Source organism: Pipistrellus hanaki (assembly GCF_964339955.1).
Source record: "Pipistrellus hanaki genome assembly, chromosome: 4".
Lineage (NCBI taxonomy): Eukaryota > Metazoa > Chordata > Mammalia > Chiroptera > Vespertilionidae > Pipistrellus > Pipistrellus hanaki.
In genome coordinates, this window is record NC_140506.1 from 99359750 (window position 1) to 99374704 (window position 14955).

A 14955-nucleotide genomic window follows, 5' to 3' on the forward strand; every position below is an offset into this window, starting at 1 on the left:
GGCGGCATCGCCTCCAACAGCCGGAGCCAGAGCAGGAGGAGGTGGCCTGGCAGTGACTGACTCATACAGAAGTAATCAAATCAAGTCTCTTTATCAACTGTTTTTTGCAGGATATACTCAAATTTGGATATACTCAAAGGCAAACAGAGAAGACAGGAGAATGGTTCACCACAACTGGTTAAAAAAATGGCTCCAGGCCCAGTTCCAAATATTGTCAATCCCCAGTATGGATGAGGCGCATGAAGAATTGGAAGGAAAAAGGAGACGCAATTAATTATCAAACTTTAATGGATAGGCTAATCTTACAGGATAAACAATAAGACAGCTAGTCAAGGTTACACTTTTTAAAAAATCCAGCAGCGCAAATCTAACAGACTAAATACGTTCATCTCCTCCCAACAGGCATTTGATTAAAAACAAAAACCAGACCGGAGCATACACAAGAAAACATGGTACTTACGTATATTGTCAATTTATTCGGGAGCACTCTTTAAGAAAAAAGAAAGCAGTTCTTGAAATTGGGAAAGCAGCAGGCCACTCGGCCTGGAGGGAAATGGGCCAGGTGTTCTGCACCGGAGGCCCTGACCACCTGTAACTTCAGAAGCCACCAGGCCCTACTAGGAAGGAAGCAGGTGCCAATCCTAAGTAGAGATGACATGGTTACAAAGCCTAAACAAAGGACCAACCTTTCCCAAGACAACAAGCAGAACAGGGGCAAGAAGACCGTGGCACAGGGTCCACCCCGCCCCTTCCTGCCCCGGACAGAAAGGGGGCCGGAGCGGGAGCCCGGGAGCTCTCCCAGGCACGTGGGTACTGAGAGGGGAGAGCAAGCCCCTTCTGGCTGAAACACGACAAGTTTCTAGAGCCGCGGCCACGTGGCAGTTCGTCTCTCTGGCCCCTGGAAGGCAAAGCAGCAACTAAGGAGACTCCTGAGGCCTCGCCGGCCTCCTGCGTCCACAGGTTATAGGAAAGGACAGCCTTAGCTCAGTTCAGCCTCATCGAGGAGGAGCTAATACTACTTGCAGAAGGCCCATCAGCAATTAAAATACTTACACACACAAAAAAGCACAAAAACTTAACATCCAAGAGTTCAGGATTCACAAGTCTAAGCTCTCTGCCCAGGCTGACTGAGGCCTGCCCTCGGCAGCCATTCCTCTGCCATTAGTTGCCAAGGGGCCCCCGGGAGGCAAAGAAAGGCATGGCGCCGGGGAGCCACCACCCGCAGGAGGCCCAGCACGAAGTCCACAGGGAGAGCAGCCAGGAGGCCGAGGGGGCGCCGCTCGGACAGGCCGTGCCCACCTGCTCCTGCACCTGCGGCCCTGTTCGGTCCACCCACGCCCGGTGCCACCGTGAGGGACAGTCAGGGCCCGAGGAAGGCTGGTCCCCTGCAGGAAGAGCTGCTCAGAAACCATCCTGACAAACAGTAACACTGGGAGGCCTCTGGCGGGAGAGCAATTTGCGGACAGACTCTCGGCACACTCTGGGCCGTAAGAAAACAAATGCCGAGGCAGCTCCGGGGACCGAGTGACAAGACTGCAAATACTGCTGGGACCCAGACTCGGATCCAAATCCAACGCCTCCCCAGGGTTCTGGCCGTCCCCTCTGCGCTCCCACAGGCCTTCCCACAAGATCTCCATGATTGTTCCGGCAGTCAGAGAGCCCATCAAACACTCCGACGGAAAGATGTCAGTACATTATTGTTAACATACAGCATTTCAAAGTAAGGGGAAAGCACCATTTTACTGAAAATAAAAAGGCTCACGCAGGCTGTGGTCCTGTCTGGAAATGACGCCAGCCTGAGTGCGAAGCGGTTTGGCCCCTGGGGAGCAGGCAGATGGGGCAGGCTGTCCCGGGACGAAGGGAGGGCAGCTGGCGCGTAGCCAAACAAACAGGGTCAATGCAGACCTGGCGGGAAGGGCCGGAGAGCAGCAGGGTGAGGCCAGTCTGGGGACGAGGACGCTGCTTCCAGAGGAGAGAAGGCGTGTGGCACTGCCGGGACAAGCCGCCAGGACCGGGGCACTGGCCAGCGAGCCGAGCCGAGGCCGGCCTGCCACGTGGCTGGGCCTGCAGGAGCGCGGGCAGCAGGACAGGGTGCAGTCCGTCACTCTCCGGTTCCCGGGGAGGGGACGGCCGGCAGTTCCTTGGACGCTACCCTTCACCGAGGTACTGCTGCCCCGAAGCGAACTGGGAAGGGACTAGAGCGTGAGAAGCACGAGCCTACCTTTGCCGGCTGGATTCCTGAACTACATTTGGAGGGAAGGTGCAGATCACCGTTCACTGGCTCACACATGCTAATACAGTTCACAGAACAAGACGAACAGCCTGGAATCGACTGCAGGCTTGGAAACTCTCTGGCCAAGCCCCGCGAGAGCCTGCAGCAGCGAGGGGGGACGGCAAGGGCAGCAGAGGACAGCACAGCACAAGGATGCCCTCGCAGGAGACTTTCTCATTCCGTCAGCCAAGCCACAAGGAGACAACAGGGTTCACGGGTACAAAGAACAGAAGGGCTAACCCAGAGGAGGGCGAGCTAATCACAAAAGCAATTTATCCCACATTTGCTGTTGCAACACATCGCCAACCCACGAGGCCAGATGTCCTCTTGATGAGAAAGGCATCTCTGACGAGGGAGGAAGAACTTGAACACAACGCACGAGCGAAGGAACAAATGGAGAAGCACAACTGAAATAACCATTGGGCTGCTTAAGAAGCTTGAAATTTGCCACGTGAGCCTTGGCTACATGGCTGCAGAATGGTCTCACACAGCACCTCCGGGAAGAGGCTGTGCCAGCTGGACCTGCAGGTCCTGCAGCAGCACAGCCAGGCGCACTCAGGCCAGCTGGGCGTCAGAACCATCGCAGTGAGGGTTGCGGGCAACCATCAATGCGGCAATGACCACCCCAGAGACCGGTGCCCAAAGGCCAAGGTGTTTAGACAAGAGTCTCTGAGAGACACTCTGCTGCTCACCAGACACCAGCACGTGAGAGCTCCCTGACCAAGACCGGCCGCAACCTCCCGCGTGCGACGCGAGCAGCAGGCGGCAGAGGCGGCCAGGAAAGGAAGCAGTGATGAGGTACAAAAGGAGGAACTGACATCTTTGGGTTTTCAAAACAAAAACTCCTATCCAGGAAGTGAGAAAATACAAAGGGAAAGAATTAAATCTGAGTCAATGGACAGAAAATATGGCTTACCAACCCTCCCACTTTGCATAAAATTTTATATGAAAAAGAAACAAAATACCCCAACTCATCAAAACACAGTCCAAATGTTTGCAACCAAAGATTTATGAAAATATTTGTTGAAATCACTTTTTAAAAAAAGCAGAAAGCTTTTGACCATTCCTTTCTAAACAAAACCTTGGCAGATCTACTCTCAAATACACTTAAGAGTATTCCACACAACACTTTCCGAGTTCAGATTTATTGGTTTCCACTGTACTGACTTTAAAATGGTATGAAGCTGACTGCAAGAAAGGGAGCCGGTAATTTTAAGTTAGGATTAAGCTACGGGTGAAAGAACATCACCTCTGGCTTCGGTCACCACATCACCTTAGATTGGGCATAGATTGTGTGTGAACAAAGGTCCAGAACTCTGAGATCCGGGGGTGCTGCAGGCCTCTCCCAGCAATGTCCTTCACTGTGGGTCAGTCTCCTGGGCCAGAGGTGAAAGTGCTTTCAAAAATACTGCCACTTCCCCAGCACAGTGTCTTTGATTGCATCCACATATTGAGTTGGAACCCAGTACACCCAGTAGTAAGAGGCTTCCGTGGGGCCCAACTGAAACGCCTGGAAGGGAAAAGGAAAACCAAGCGACACTTCAGAGGTGGGAGGCTGAGCGGCAGCACAGCACGCACAGGGGAGGGCTGAGGTGGCCTGACCTGCAGGGAAGGGGAGACTTCACGTGGGGAGCATTCTCTTGTCCAAAAAGGAGCAGCAGCAGCAGCAGCATAGCGAACCCTAAAGCAGTGGTTCCCCAACTTGGGACCCATCAGAGCCTGGAGGGCGGGCTTGTCCAGCAGATCGGTGGCTCCCCTCAGCCTGCGACTTGGAGGGCTGGCGGGGCCTGGGCAGCTGCAATTCCTAGGAGTTGCTGACCCAGGCCCTCGTGGGAACCACTGCCCCAGAAACAGTCCCACATGCACAGGAACAGGTGAGCGCTCGGAGCAGCACTGCCAGCAGGGGAGCCACTTGGAAGCAGCCTGCTGTCCCGTGAGGGGACGCACCATTAAAAGTGATGTGGCCTATTTGTGTGAGTTGGATCTATGGTGAATAAAGACAGAGCACAATGTCGAACCAGAAAAGCAGCTGCAGAAGACACAGACCACGAGACGACTCATGAAAACTGAAAAAACAGACAGCTGAAGCCTGCTCACGGACAAACATGAAAATGGAAGCAGAGCGGGGCAGGCCAGGTAGGAGGTCGTGAAGAGGGCAGTGGGGAGGGGAGACAATGGGGACGAACTCACTGCTGGTAAACTTTCTTTTATTAAAAATGATTCAAAACAAGTTACAAAATATTTGCAATTGTCACTTCTTGGTGATGGGTATATGGGTTTGCTGTAATAGTCTGTCCTTCCTTGTATTTTAAAAGATTTCTCTAAAAAGAACAAAGCACAGCCACCCCCTTCTAATGTGAACTCTGGCATGCTAATCTAGTGACATGGCGCCTGCAGAGAGGGAACAATACTCTCATAGGACAAAGGAAAAGTGCTGATGAACGGTGCTAGAGAAGAGCCACCCCTGCCAGAAACGACTGGAAAAAATGAGCCTTTAAATGACACCTAAGGCATTGCCCAGCCACACCAATCACTTAGGAGGTTCAAGCTGGCCCCTCAACCGGTGTAAAACCCTCTCACCAGGCTGCTGATCACCAGGCTGCACACACTACAGGGCCACACGGGCAAGGCACACGCTTCAAAGGGCAATGCAGGAGCGGATGAAAATATCAAAATCCAATTTTAGCCCGGCTGGCGTGCCCAACCTATGAACTAGGAGGCCATGGTTTGATTCCCAGTCAGGGCATATGCCCAGGTTGCGGGCTTGATCCTCAGTACAGGGTATAGGGGAGGCAGCTGATCAATGATTCTCATCATGGATATTTCTATCTCTCTCTCTCCATCTCCCTTCCTCTCTGAAATCAATAGAAGTGTTAAAAAATAAAAAATAATAAAATAAAATCCAACTTTTAAAGCAAAAAAACCTGAGTAGGCAAGCAATCCATGTGCAGGCCTTAAAGGCGCCAGACACCAGGTTGGAGGGCTGCCACAAGGCCCATGATGTGGTCACCTCAGAGCTTGGAGCCAGGGCCTGGCAGACCGGCAGGGCAGAAGAGGGGCAGGCTGCAGGCCCTCCCGTCAGTCTACAGAGCACTGCCAGGGTGCTAGCGCCCCTTCTGCTGGGTCCTCCAGCTCCTCCCTCTGCTGTGGACGGTGAGCCACACCCATGGTCAGCACACACTGCTCCTTCTCCCTGGGACGGGCCAAGGCAGCTACCTCCCTGCGGAGTGGGCGCTGAAAATGGCCTCTTCCGACAAAGGCAGCCGCCGCCCTCTCACCGTCACTGCTCAGGGCAGGTCCCTGGCCCAGCGGTCTCCAGGTCTGGATAGCTAACTTCGTTTTTCAAGCGGCCCCTCCAGACAGTGCTGGGAAGTGGGCGGCGTGCCTGAGCGGCTCCGTCTCTGAGCTCTCTCTGCCCTGCAGACGGCAGCGCCTGCACACGTCCCGTCTCGGGAGAGCGCAGCCTGCGTCAGAGCAGACCTCCCCGAGAACAGCGTCCACAGACCCCTCCCCACAGGGCCACGCCACGAGCCCGCTGCAGCCTGGGAAGGGCGACACCACCCGAGGGGGGAGGCCTGGTCCCAGCACCGAGACTCCGGGAGGTAATTCTACGCACAGAAAGCAGCTAGAGGAAAGCCACGAGCCGCTCCTCCTCCAGCTGTTCTCCTCGTCTGAAGACAAAGCGTTACAGATAAAGGGAGGCAGACACCCACATACCCCCGAAACTGCTGGACCATCGGGGTGGGGTGGAGGGGGTCAAGAGAACTAGGTAAGTCATGGGCGAGTTCTAGAAGAAAGCAGGGGCTTGGACGGGCGTCTCCTGGAGTGTGTCCTCGGTCACGCAGTCCCTGCTGGAGCAGTGCAGCCGCGGCCGCACCCGGCTACTTACCATCATGTGGTAGTCCTCGTGCCCCTCGATGGGTTCACTGACCACGTTTTTAATGGAGCCCATGGGAAGCTTCTCGGTCCGCTCTGAGTTGAGAGGAAAGACAGCCATTACTCACAGGCCTCCTGTTCTCCTCCTGGGACTCAGCAGTCCCTCGCCAGGGCGGTGGCTCTGGTGCCCCCTGCCCTCCAGGGTGAGGGACCAGCCCTCACAATGGCCCGAGAGCCCTGCGTGGGAGCTGGGACTTCTGAGGAGCGAACAGGGACCAGGAAGTGACAACGGCACAGTCGAGGACCTTTCCTGTTCTTAATCAATAAACCAAGAAGCTCCACTGCACCCTTCCTGCCCAGCCCAGCCCGGCTCGTGCCTGAGACAGTCAAGAGAGCCAAGAACAGAGGCACCAGCGTGTTCGGGGTTCCCACAGAATGGAAGGGAGACGATTGGCTGTAAACAACCAGGCTCTGGCCCAAGATCTTGCGCCCTCAACGCGTCCCCTAGGCCCCACCCCCCATACACACATATACATACACACACACGAAAGTTCTCGTAGAACACTTATTACCTCTCTGATTAATGATCAAGGGCACATGGATCAGAAGACATTCTGTAGCAAGTTTAAGGGTGGCAGGTGTGAAAGGCAGTGCAAGGGAGGCCTTGTGGGGGGGGGGGGTGGCTGCGGGAAAGAGCAAGTGCAGCAGGAGGGGGGCGGTGGCAGGAGGTGGGGGCATCTGCCGACAGGAAATCACCCAGAAGCAGCAGACACCCCAGGGCCTGGAGCAGCTCTCAGCAGTTAAATTAAGTTTAACCACACTAAAGCCTTGGTAGACAGGAAAACCTGGAAAAGGTGAAACCTGGAAACAGGGAACTTGACAAACAGCAGGAACTTCGAGGCCAGGTTATAGCGAGCGGATGAATGGGACATTTTACTTCTGTCCAGGGGCCTCGGCCTGGGAGAACCGGGGTGGGGAGAGGAGACCTGGCGGCCGTCATGCAGGCTGACTGGCTAGGGCAAGACAGAAACTTCTTTTAAGACCAACCACCTTGAAATGTCAGGAGTTTTCACAGAAAAATATGGGTTTCTGGCTTCTTTTGAAAATGCAGATGTAAGAATCCTGGGCCCACTTCCAAGAGACCATCAGCGGGATTACAGGTGCGACTGCCCTCCCAGCAGGGCCCAGGCTCCACCTGTGCTCCCTTCCTGGCTCCCGCCTGTCCCCTCTGCCTGTCCCCTCTGCCTGCCCTAGGCTCAGCCCTGCTCCCTCAATTAGGAGCCCGTGAGCATCCCCTCGAGGAGGAGGCCAGCAGCAAGACAAGCCAGTGCTGGGCGCCCACTTCCAGAACGCGCTGCCCTCTGAGGGAGGAGGCGACCCCAGGGGATGGCACTCAGGAGCAGGTGAGAAGCTGGCAGTGCAAGGAGAAGGGCTCTGGGCGGGATGAGAAGCGGGGCTGTGGCTGACCCAGGACATGAATTCATGGCCACGCCGCTTAGCAAGGCTGGCGACCAGCAGGCTCCTGGCCCCAAGGTTTCCTTGGCCAGAGGGTGGCCACGCCCACAAGGTGAAGCAGGAGCCCGCACAGGCACAGGTCCTCAGTAGCCCCCACACCTTCCTCTCGCACAAGCACTCCCTAAGGAGCGGCCTGGCTGCACCTACCCGCCAGGCCACTGGTGTCTGCCTCCCATTAGGCTGCCAAAGCGGAAGAGGCAGGGCTTAACTAGCAGCGCAATGATGGAGGCTACGCCAGACCACTGCGAGCGTGGAGAAGCGAGGGGATGGCAGGCTCACACTGAAGAAACGACAGGGGTGACGGACCAGCTCTGCAGTGACCTACTGAAGGGGCCGGGCCCGTGAAGAATGCGGGAGCCCTTAAGTAGTTTGCAAAACTTGCTCTGATCATGCAGTTAGAATCAAACGTGAAGAAAGAATATAGCAGTTTGTCACACAACTGTTAGAGGACTCAAGTGTTTTTGGCATTTCATTCTTTGCTCACTTTAAGACCCAGGATAGGGGTGAAAACAAGAAACTTAGTTTCATATTTTAGATGATAAAAATTTCACTCCCCATTACCCAGCCCTGATTATTTTCCATGAAATGTTGGTCCCATCTGAAGCAGAATCATCTAATGGCCTGTCTCTGAAACTAATCAGCCTCAGAGGACAGGACCCCCTGGACTTCTCTTTAGCCTTTACCTCGAACACTGACCATCTAAGTGCAGGCAGAAACAGGTGCCTTAGGCCTGCTCCGTCCCCTCCGGGATCTAACAGGGTCAGACAAGCTGGACAGTAATGAGTGCTCTGGGGACATAAATGAACTGCTCTATGAACGGGGATGTGAGGGGCATGTGTGAAGGGCTTCGTAGGAGGGCATTTAGGTTGGGCCTTGAAGCGTTTATTCCTCACAAGGATGGGAGGAGGCTTGCAGGTAAGGACACAGCATGAACAAAGGCACGGAGCTGTGCAGAGCACGTGGGCGACATTCGGCGAGTGGTGCTGGACACAGGGTATGACAAAGTAAGCGGGACAGGAAGCTAAGTCACAAATTTAAAGGGGGTCCCTTTATTAAGAACACTGACCACTATGGTTAAACATTTGAACTTGGCCTTAAAGAGCTAAAGGTTTATGAGCACAAAAACCAGTGAGAAAAAAAACCAGTCCAGAAGGTGGGCTGGGCAGAAGAAATCAGAGACGGGCAGAAAGCAGGCTAAGCCTTTCAAGGACCAAGTTTGGAGAAGCTGGGAGCCCTAAGCAGCGCAGCGGAGGGGCAGAGAGACAGGGACTTTGGAGTGCAGCTGGCAAGACTGAGCCATGGGGGAAGGAGAGCAGCCAGGCACCACCCAGCCAGCAGCAAGCCGGGCCCTCCACGCACAGGGGCCGGTGGGCAGACAGAGGGCAGCCAGGGGGGGAGGGCTGTCCTCAGCACTAATTAAAATGTGATCTACAGGGGCCAGCGGGTGACATAAATGACGGATGCTGGCCACAGGCAGGTGAGATGGGACAGTGGGAACTGTAGCAGCCATATGAACCTGCTACTCAGTCCAGCTGCTGGTTACCCGTGAGAATGCAAGTCCAGACCGGCTAAACCTTCTGATGTTTTTCAAACGAAGCCAAAATCAGATCAAGTGCAATCTCCAGTGTTTTACAGATCGTGTGCAAGCAAACAAAACCCTCCTCTGTGGGCCTCACATCTGGGACCTCTGGACAGCCAATGTTGGATGGATTGGTCCTGAGATCAGAATGAGGGGGAAAAGGTCCAAAGAGAAGCATCTAAAGCAAAGTCAAAGCCAGGAGCGCACAGCCCAGAGCAGAGATTTGAGAATGAGGAGCAGACTGGCACTGGGGAGGGAGTGCTTCTGGGAGCCAGAGGCAGCGAGCCGGCCAGCGCGGGAGCGGTCACGTACCTTTAGTGCCGATCCACAGCTGGTCTTGTTCTAGCTTAAAGGTGAGTCTCACTTTCCCTCCAGATTTATTGTACATGCCAGACAAGGGCACTGTGGGCAGGCGCTCCTGTGGCGAGAGGGAGGGACCAAAGTCAAAGGAGGACAAATACAGGACCACAGACAGGATGAGACGGCAGCCAGGCCTGGTTCTGAGAGTGCTCACGACAGAGCACGGCTTACCTGGGCCCCCTTAACCGATGGCATCACGTCTTCAGGTTTCCCTTTATCCAACACTTTCCTGTGTTGCTGCAACGTAAGTCAAAAGAGCTCATTAAATGAAGGTAGACTGCATGTTCGCCGCCTTTGGGCGTGTTTACTGCTTAAATGTCATTTATCGTGGAACCAACCACCATGATCTTGGCTCCGCTGGTCACCTTTATTTCCCTCAACGTCTTATCCTCAGGGACGAGTCCCTTATACATGACTTTCTGCATGGCTGGCGGGAGACCTTGGGAAAAGGCAGCAGACAGTGAAAGGAAAATCGAAAAAACGTACTCGGACCAGAGCACTTTGACAACAGATCCCAAAGGGAGCACTGCCCTACCGCCCACGCCTTTTGCACACCTTCGTCCTCTGAAAAGCAGGACGAAGAAAGCCTAATGTTCTGTTCAGAAGCCTGTACTGCCCACAGACAAGGCCTCCGACACAAAAGAGCAGCCTGGGCAGCGGACGCTTGTGTGGATGGAAGCGTAGACAAAGCGCTCAAAATGGGGCTAGGAGGCCTGAGGAAATGGACCCTTGAATTCACTGAATTTTAATCAGTCACACCTGGCTGCCACACTTAACATCAAAGCTCTAGAGAAAGCAGGACCTTACAGACTGGTAATTCAAAGAAAGCCCACTTCCTCCCGCAGTCCCCACTGACAGGATTCAACACCAAGCTGAGAGCCACAGAGGGTGCTGCTCTCCTACAGGCTCCGAATGGCAGCGATTCTGCCAACTCATACTCCAGACACCTGGCCCGATGCTGGTGCGCTGCTCAACTGCCTAAAGGGCCAACGCCCCATAAATGGGACTCGTCTGCTGCGGATCGTCACCCTCAACCCCAGCGAGACACAAAGCCTGAAGACCGTGTTCCCCAAGACCAATGCTGATTACCCGAGAGCCTGACCCTATTAAGAAGCCTCTAGCCGAAACCAGTGTGGCTCAGTAGATAGAGCATCGGCCTGTGGACTGAAAGGTCCCAGGTTCGATTCCGGTCAAGGGCATGTACCTTGGTTGAGGGCACACCAATCAGTGGGGGTGTGCAGGAGGCATTGGTCGATGATTTTTTTCCCATCTACGTTTCTGACTCTCTATCCTCTCCCTTCCTCTCTGCAAAAACTCAACAAAGTATATTTAAAAAAAAAAAAAAAAGCCTCTAACCCAGCCCACCCCAGGAGTGTGAGGCAGCTCCTGATGGGTTCTAGCAAGGCTCCCCTGAAACAGTTGACTAGCCCACATGCATGAACCTGGTTTCCGCCCATTTGTGGCTGTGCAGAAAGACACTGTTGAGTAAAGCTACAACTACGGGGCACTGAGTGGGCAGAGGGTAAAAAATTAACCCAAGTTAAGCGTCAGGTGGCCATAAGCCTCACTGGCGAGGCAGAAACCCTCCACTGTGAATAGACCCGCCGGACGGCCAGACTGCTAACAAAGGATCCCCTGTACGTCAGTCCCAGATTTCTGAGCCGCTGACAAAGTCACAAACATGGAGCCCCCATTAGGCCACGTGATGCCTCGTAACTGGCGTTAAACACTCAGCATGGATTCCACTCTGAATCTGACTGGGACTTCACAAGCACCTTTTGGAGAATTTCCCCTGCATGTGGAACAGTTCTAAGCCTGTTAAGCGATCATTTGTAACCCAAAGCCTGTATTCAAGAGACATGTATGCTCCCAGGGTGTGGCCAGTGGGAATGCTCACATCTGCATTCTCATATCTGACACCTCACACATGTGGCAGAGCAAGACAGGAATATGGAAATGAACTCAATTGGGTAGAAGACATTTTAACCCCACATTTGGGAGTGGAAGTGTCCTCATAAACAATTTTTAGATGTTATTTCAGATTTATAACTCCTTATTTTAAAAAAATATATTTTATTGATTTTTTACAGAGAGGAAGGGAGAGGGATAGAGTTAGAAACATCAATGAGAGAGAAACATTGATCAGCTGCCTCCTGCATTCCCCCTACTGGAGATGTGCCTGCAACCAAGGTACATGCCCTTGACCAGAATCGAACCCGGGATCCTTGAGCCCATAGGCCCATGCTCTATCCACTGAGCCAAACCGGTTAGGGCTACAATTCATTTTAAACCCCATAAACAGAGGACTGTTTATGGGGTTTAAAATAAGGAGCTATAAAAAAGTTTTGAACTTTTATGAAGGCCAAAAATTTTAGGGTGGTTTTTTGTGTGTATGGCTTTTTGTTTTTATAAATGTAATTTTTCCCCGCCTTAAGCCTACAGCACCCAGTAATCCCAGGCGGTCTCCCATCCAAGTACTAATGAGGCCTGACCCTGCTTAGCTTCCGAGATCAGAAGAGATCGGGCGCATTCAGGGTGGTATGGCCATATAATATTTTTAAAATACGTCATATATCCTCCACAGAGTTTGGGGCAGCACCATTATCACCAACCACACTAACATTTTTATGATAAAACATGGCTATTCACGTTAACCCTGGTCAGGTTTTGCTGCCATATTTACACGTTTTGGGAGTTTGGAAACGCATAGACAAGGGAATATGGACTGTGACAGAAAACTATGTCCTTCCCACCGCTGGCCATGTGCCTTGCTGCCTGCCACTAAAACCAGTGTTGGTCAGCTGCATGCTCTCCCTGGGACACAGGTGAGGAGGAGAACACTACCAAGAGTGGCCAGGAGGCTCCCTAACAATGACTGGGCCTGGCGGGTGACAAGATCACAAGTGATGGTTCTTCCACCTGGCATCCTTTGACAGTGCAACACACTGACCTCCAAAATGAGCCGCAGAATGTGAAAGCCTGGCCCCTATTTCAGGGAAGGGAGGGGGGGGGGGGGTCGGCATAGTTTTCTTCCTCGAGCTTCACTCGGCTTCCTGAGGGGGTCAGTTTAGAGGAACCTCTAAAAGCTATTGATGTTCACGTCTTTCCAGAAATGGGCTTGTTGACTTGTGGGAAGCCACACACCAAAAAAACCAATGAAAGCACTTGCACAAAATGAGGAATTAGTTCTAGCAATAGCATTTTTCTCTGGCACTAAACAGGAGAAACCCGTGTCTGACTCTGAAGCCTGCCTTTACAAAGGCCTTATCCTAAAGTAGATAAGACTTGAGACACACTGACCCGCCAGATGAGACAAAGTTGCAAATCTCAGGTAGTTGTCACCTCCACTCAACAGCCAGCGGCACCCAACTGCTGCCATAAATTTCCATCATGGACCCTGTCCAAAGAGGAGCTTGTTCTAGGGAGAATATAACCAACCACGGCTCCAGAGGACAGCGCCTCAAACTTCCCAGAACGAAGTCACATGGCGGACTCACTTTCTGCCTGCACAGCGGCTCCTTCTTGTTCTCTTCGGCCTTGGCGTCCTGCTGCGCAGAGTCTTTGGGCGTGTTTACTGCTAAAACGTCATTTATCGTGGAACCAACCACCATGATCTTGGCTCCGCTGGTCACCTTTATTTCCCTCAACGTCTTATCCTCAGGGACGAGTCCCTTATACATGACTTTCTGCATGGCTGGCGGGAGACCTTGGGAAAAGGCAGCAGACAGTGAAAGGAAAATTGAAAAAACGTACTTGCACCAGAGCACTTTGACAACAGATCCCAAAGGGAGCACTGCCCTACCGCCCACGCCTTTTGCACACCTGAGCAATTCACAACCTGTCTCAGCCTCAGTTTCAAATCTTTATATTAGTGACGACAGTAGCTCCCTCTGTATGGAATTGTCTTAAGGACCACAAGACAGGACAAACAGTATTTAGTGCAGCTCCTGGTAATTCAGTAACTGCTGGATAAAAATTAGCGGTCATTCATTCCAACTTGTCCCTCAATCTTCCAATCATTCAAATATTAAGCGAGAGTCCACCGGCCTCAGGGATACAAAAACCAATAAGGACTAAGTTCTTGTTTTTTGGGAGCCTACAAGCTAGAGGAGCAAGCCTAGAGGGGGAAAATCACTGCAGGTGGCAAAGTGCTGACAATGAGATGAAATTAAGTAACAGGAACACCTGGGAGGGGGCCAGCATGATGGTCACCAGCAGCGTTTCCTCGACTCCCTCAGGAGACTGCCTGGTGTCGGTTAAAAATAAACTCCTGGCCACATTCCAGCCCCACTGACTCAAAATCTCGGGCGGAAGAGCCTGGAAGCTGTAAACTTTACGAGTGCCTCAGGTGGTTTTTATTAGGGATGCTTGGGCAGCACTAATTAGAAGCCTGGCCTAGGAGCCAGGCCTGGGCTTCGATCCCAGCTCAGCCGGCCACTTACTAGTTCTACAATGCCAGGCCTCATGGTGCCCTTCTGGGGAGTGGGCATCCGAGGACCCATTGGGAGGACCTGTGAGCACGGGGCTACCTGTAATCGAGTGAATCTTCTGCTTCAGCTCGGAGCCGGTGCTGTCCAGGGGGAACTTCACGTCGTGCTTCGTCTTGTTCCAGATGATCTTCAGGTCCACCAGCTCGCGGGCCGCGCCGCCGCCGCCCGCGTCCTCGCCATTGCTGACCGAGGCCTGCGCCGCGGGGTCCCCCGGGGGCTGGGCCGGGGCCGGCTGCAGGCTGCCTCGCGCGGCACAGGCGTCCTCGGCCGCCGCCCCCGCCGCCGCCTCGGCCTCCACGCAGTTGAGGGGCCGCGCGGGCGCCTCGGCCGCCACGGTCTCGGCCTCCGTGTCCATGCCAGGCTCCTCCATGCCTGCAAGGGGGGCAGGGGTGGGCGCTCGCCGCGGGCTGGGCCTGGGGCCGGACCCACGCGGGCGCCGCCGCACCCTGGCTCCCGAGTCCGGGCTCTCCCCACCACCAGCCCCCGGGCCAGGCCGCGTCCCCGCGGAGCAATCGCTTCACCCGCGCCCAGCCCGGCGCCCTCCACCCCGCCACACTCACCATCCGGGGCCCCGGCCGCCGCCATGATGATTGTGTACAACACCCACCGCGCCCGCAGGGACCGCCGGGAAAAGGCGAGCTGGCGGAGATTGGCCCCCGCAGCAGCCCCTAATCTCGCCCCGGCTAACCGGAAACAGGTGGAGGTTTCTATGGAGACCCGCCTCCTCCGCTTCCCGGGCTCGGCCCCTGCCACGCTTTAGCTTTCCGCGGCCGAGGGGGCAGGGCCCGGGAAGTCGCCCGCTCCAGGGGCTCTGCCCTCTAGCGGCCGAGCCGGGCCGCAGCCGAGCAGGGGGCGTGGGCTCG

General features: G+C 54.2%; 1 protein-coding gene across 1 annotated transcript; it reads right to left on the reverse strand.

Annotated features, from left to right (window-relative positions):
* Positions 1 to 270: 270 nt before the first annotated feature.
* UBFD1 (ubiquitin family domain containing 1) lies at positions 271 to 14798 on the reverse strand. The gene is made up of 7 exons (XM_084882771.1): positions 14653 to 14798; positions 14132 to 14464; positions 13100 to 13308; positions 9774 to 9839; positions 9555 to 9660; positions 6162 to 6244; positions 271 to 3782 (listed from the first exon to the last, which is right to left on the reverse strand). Exons 1-7 carry the CDS (start codon positions 14675 to 14677, stop codon positions 3672 to 3674), a joined length of 933 nt encoding a protein of 310 aa, XP_084738897.1. The 5' UTR covers positions 14678 to 14798; the 3' UTR covers positions 271 to 3671.
* Between the last annotated feature and the right edge of the window lie 157 nt (positions 14799 to 14955).

What these genes read in the sequence shown, in the direction of transcription:
- UBFD1 (XM_084882771.1), bottom strand. Translation starts at nt 14,677, where the DNA reads ATGGCGGCGGCCGGGGCCCCGGATG. An exon ending in AGCCGCTGTGCAGGCAGAAA is followed by an intron (nt 9,840 to 13,099) that starts GTGAGTCCGCCA and finishes CTTACGTTGCAG; the next exon opens with CAACACAGGAAAGTGTTGGA. An exon ending in GCTGTGGATCGGCACTAAAG is followed by an intron (nt 6,245 to 9,554) that starts GTACGTGACCGC and finishes CTCTCAACTCAG; the next exon opens with AGCGGACCGAGAAGCTTCCC.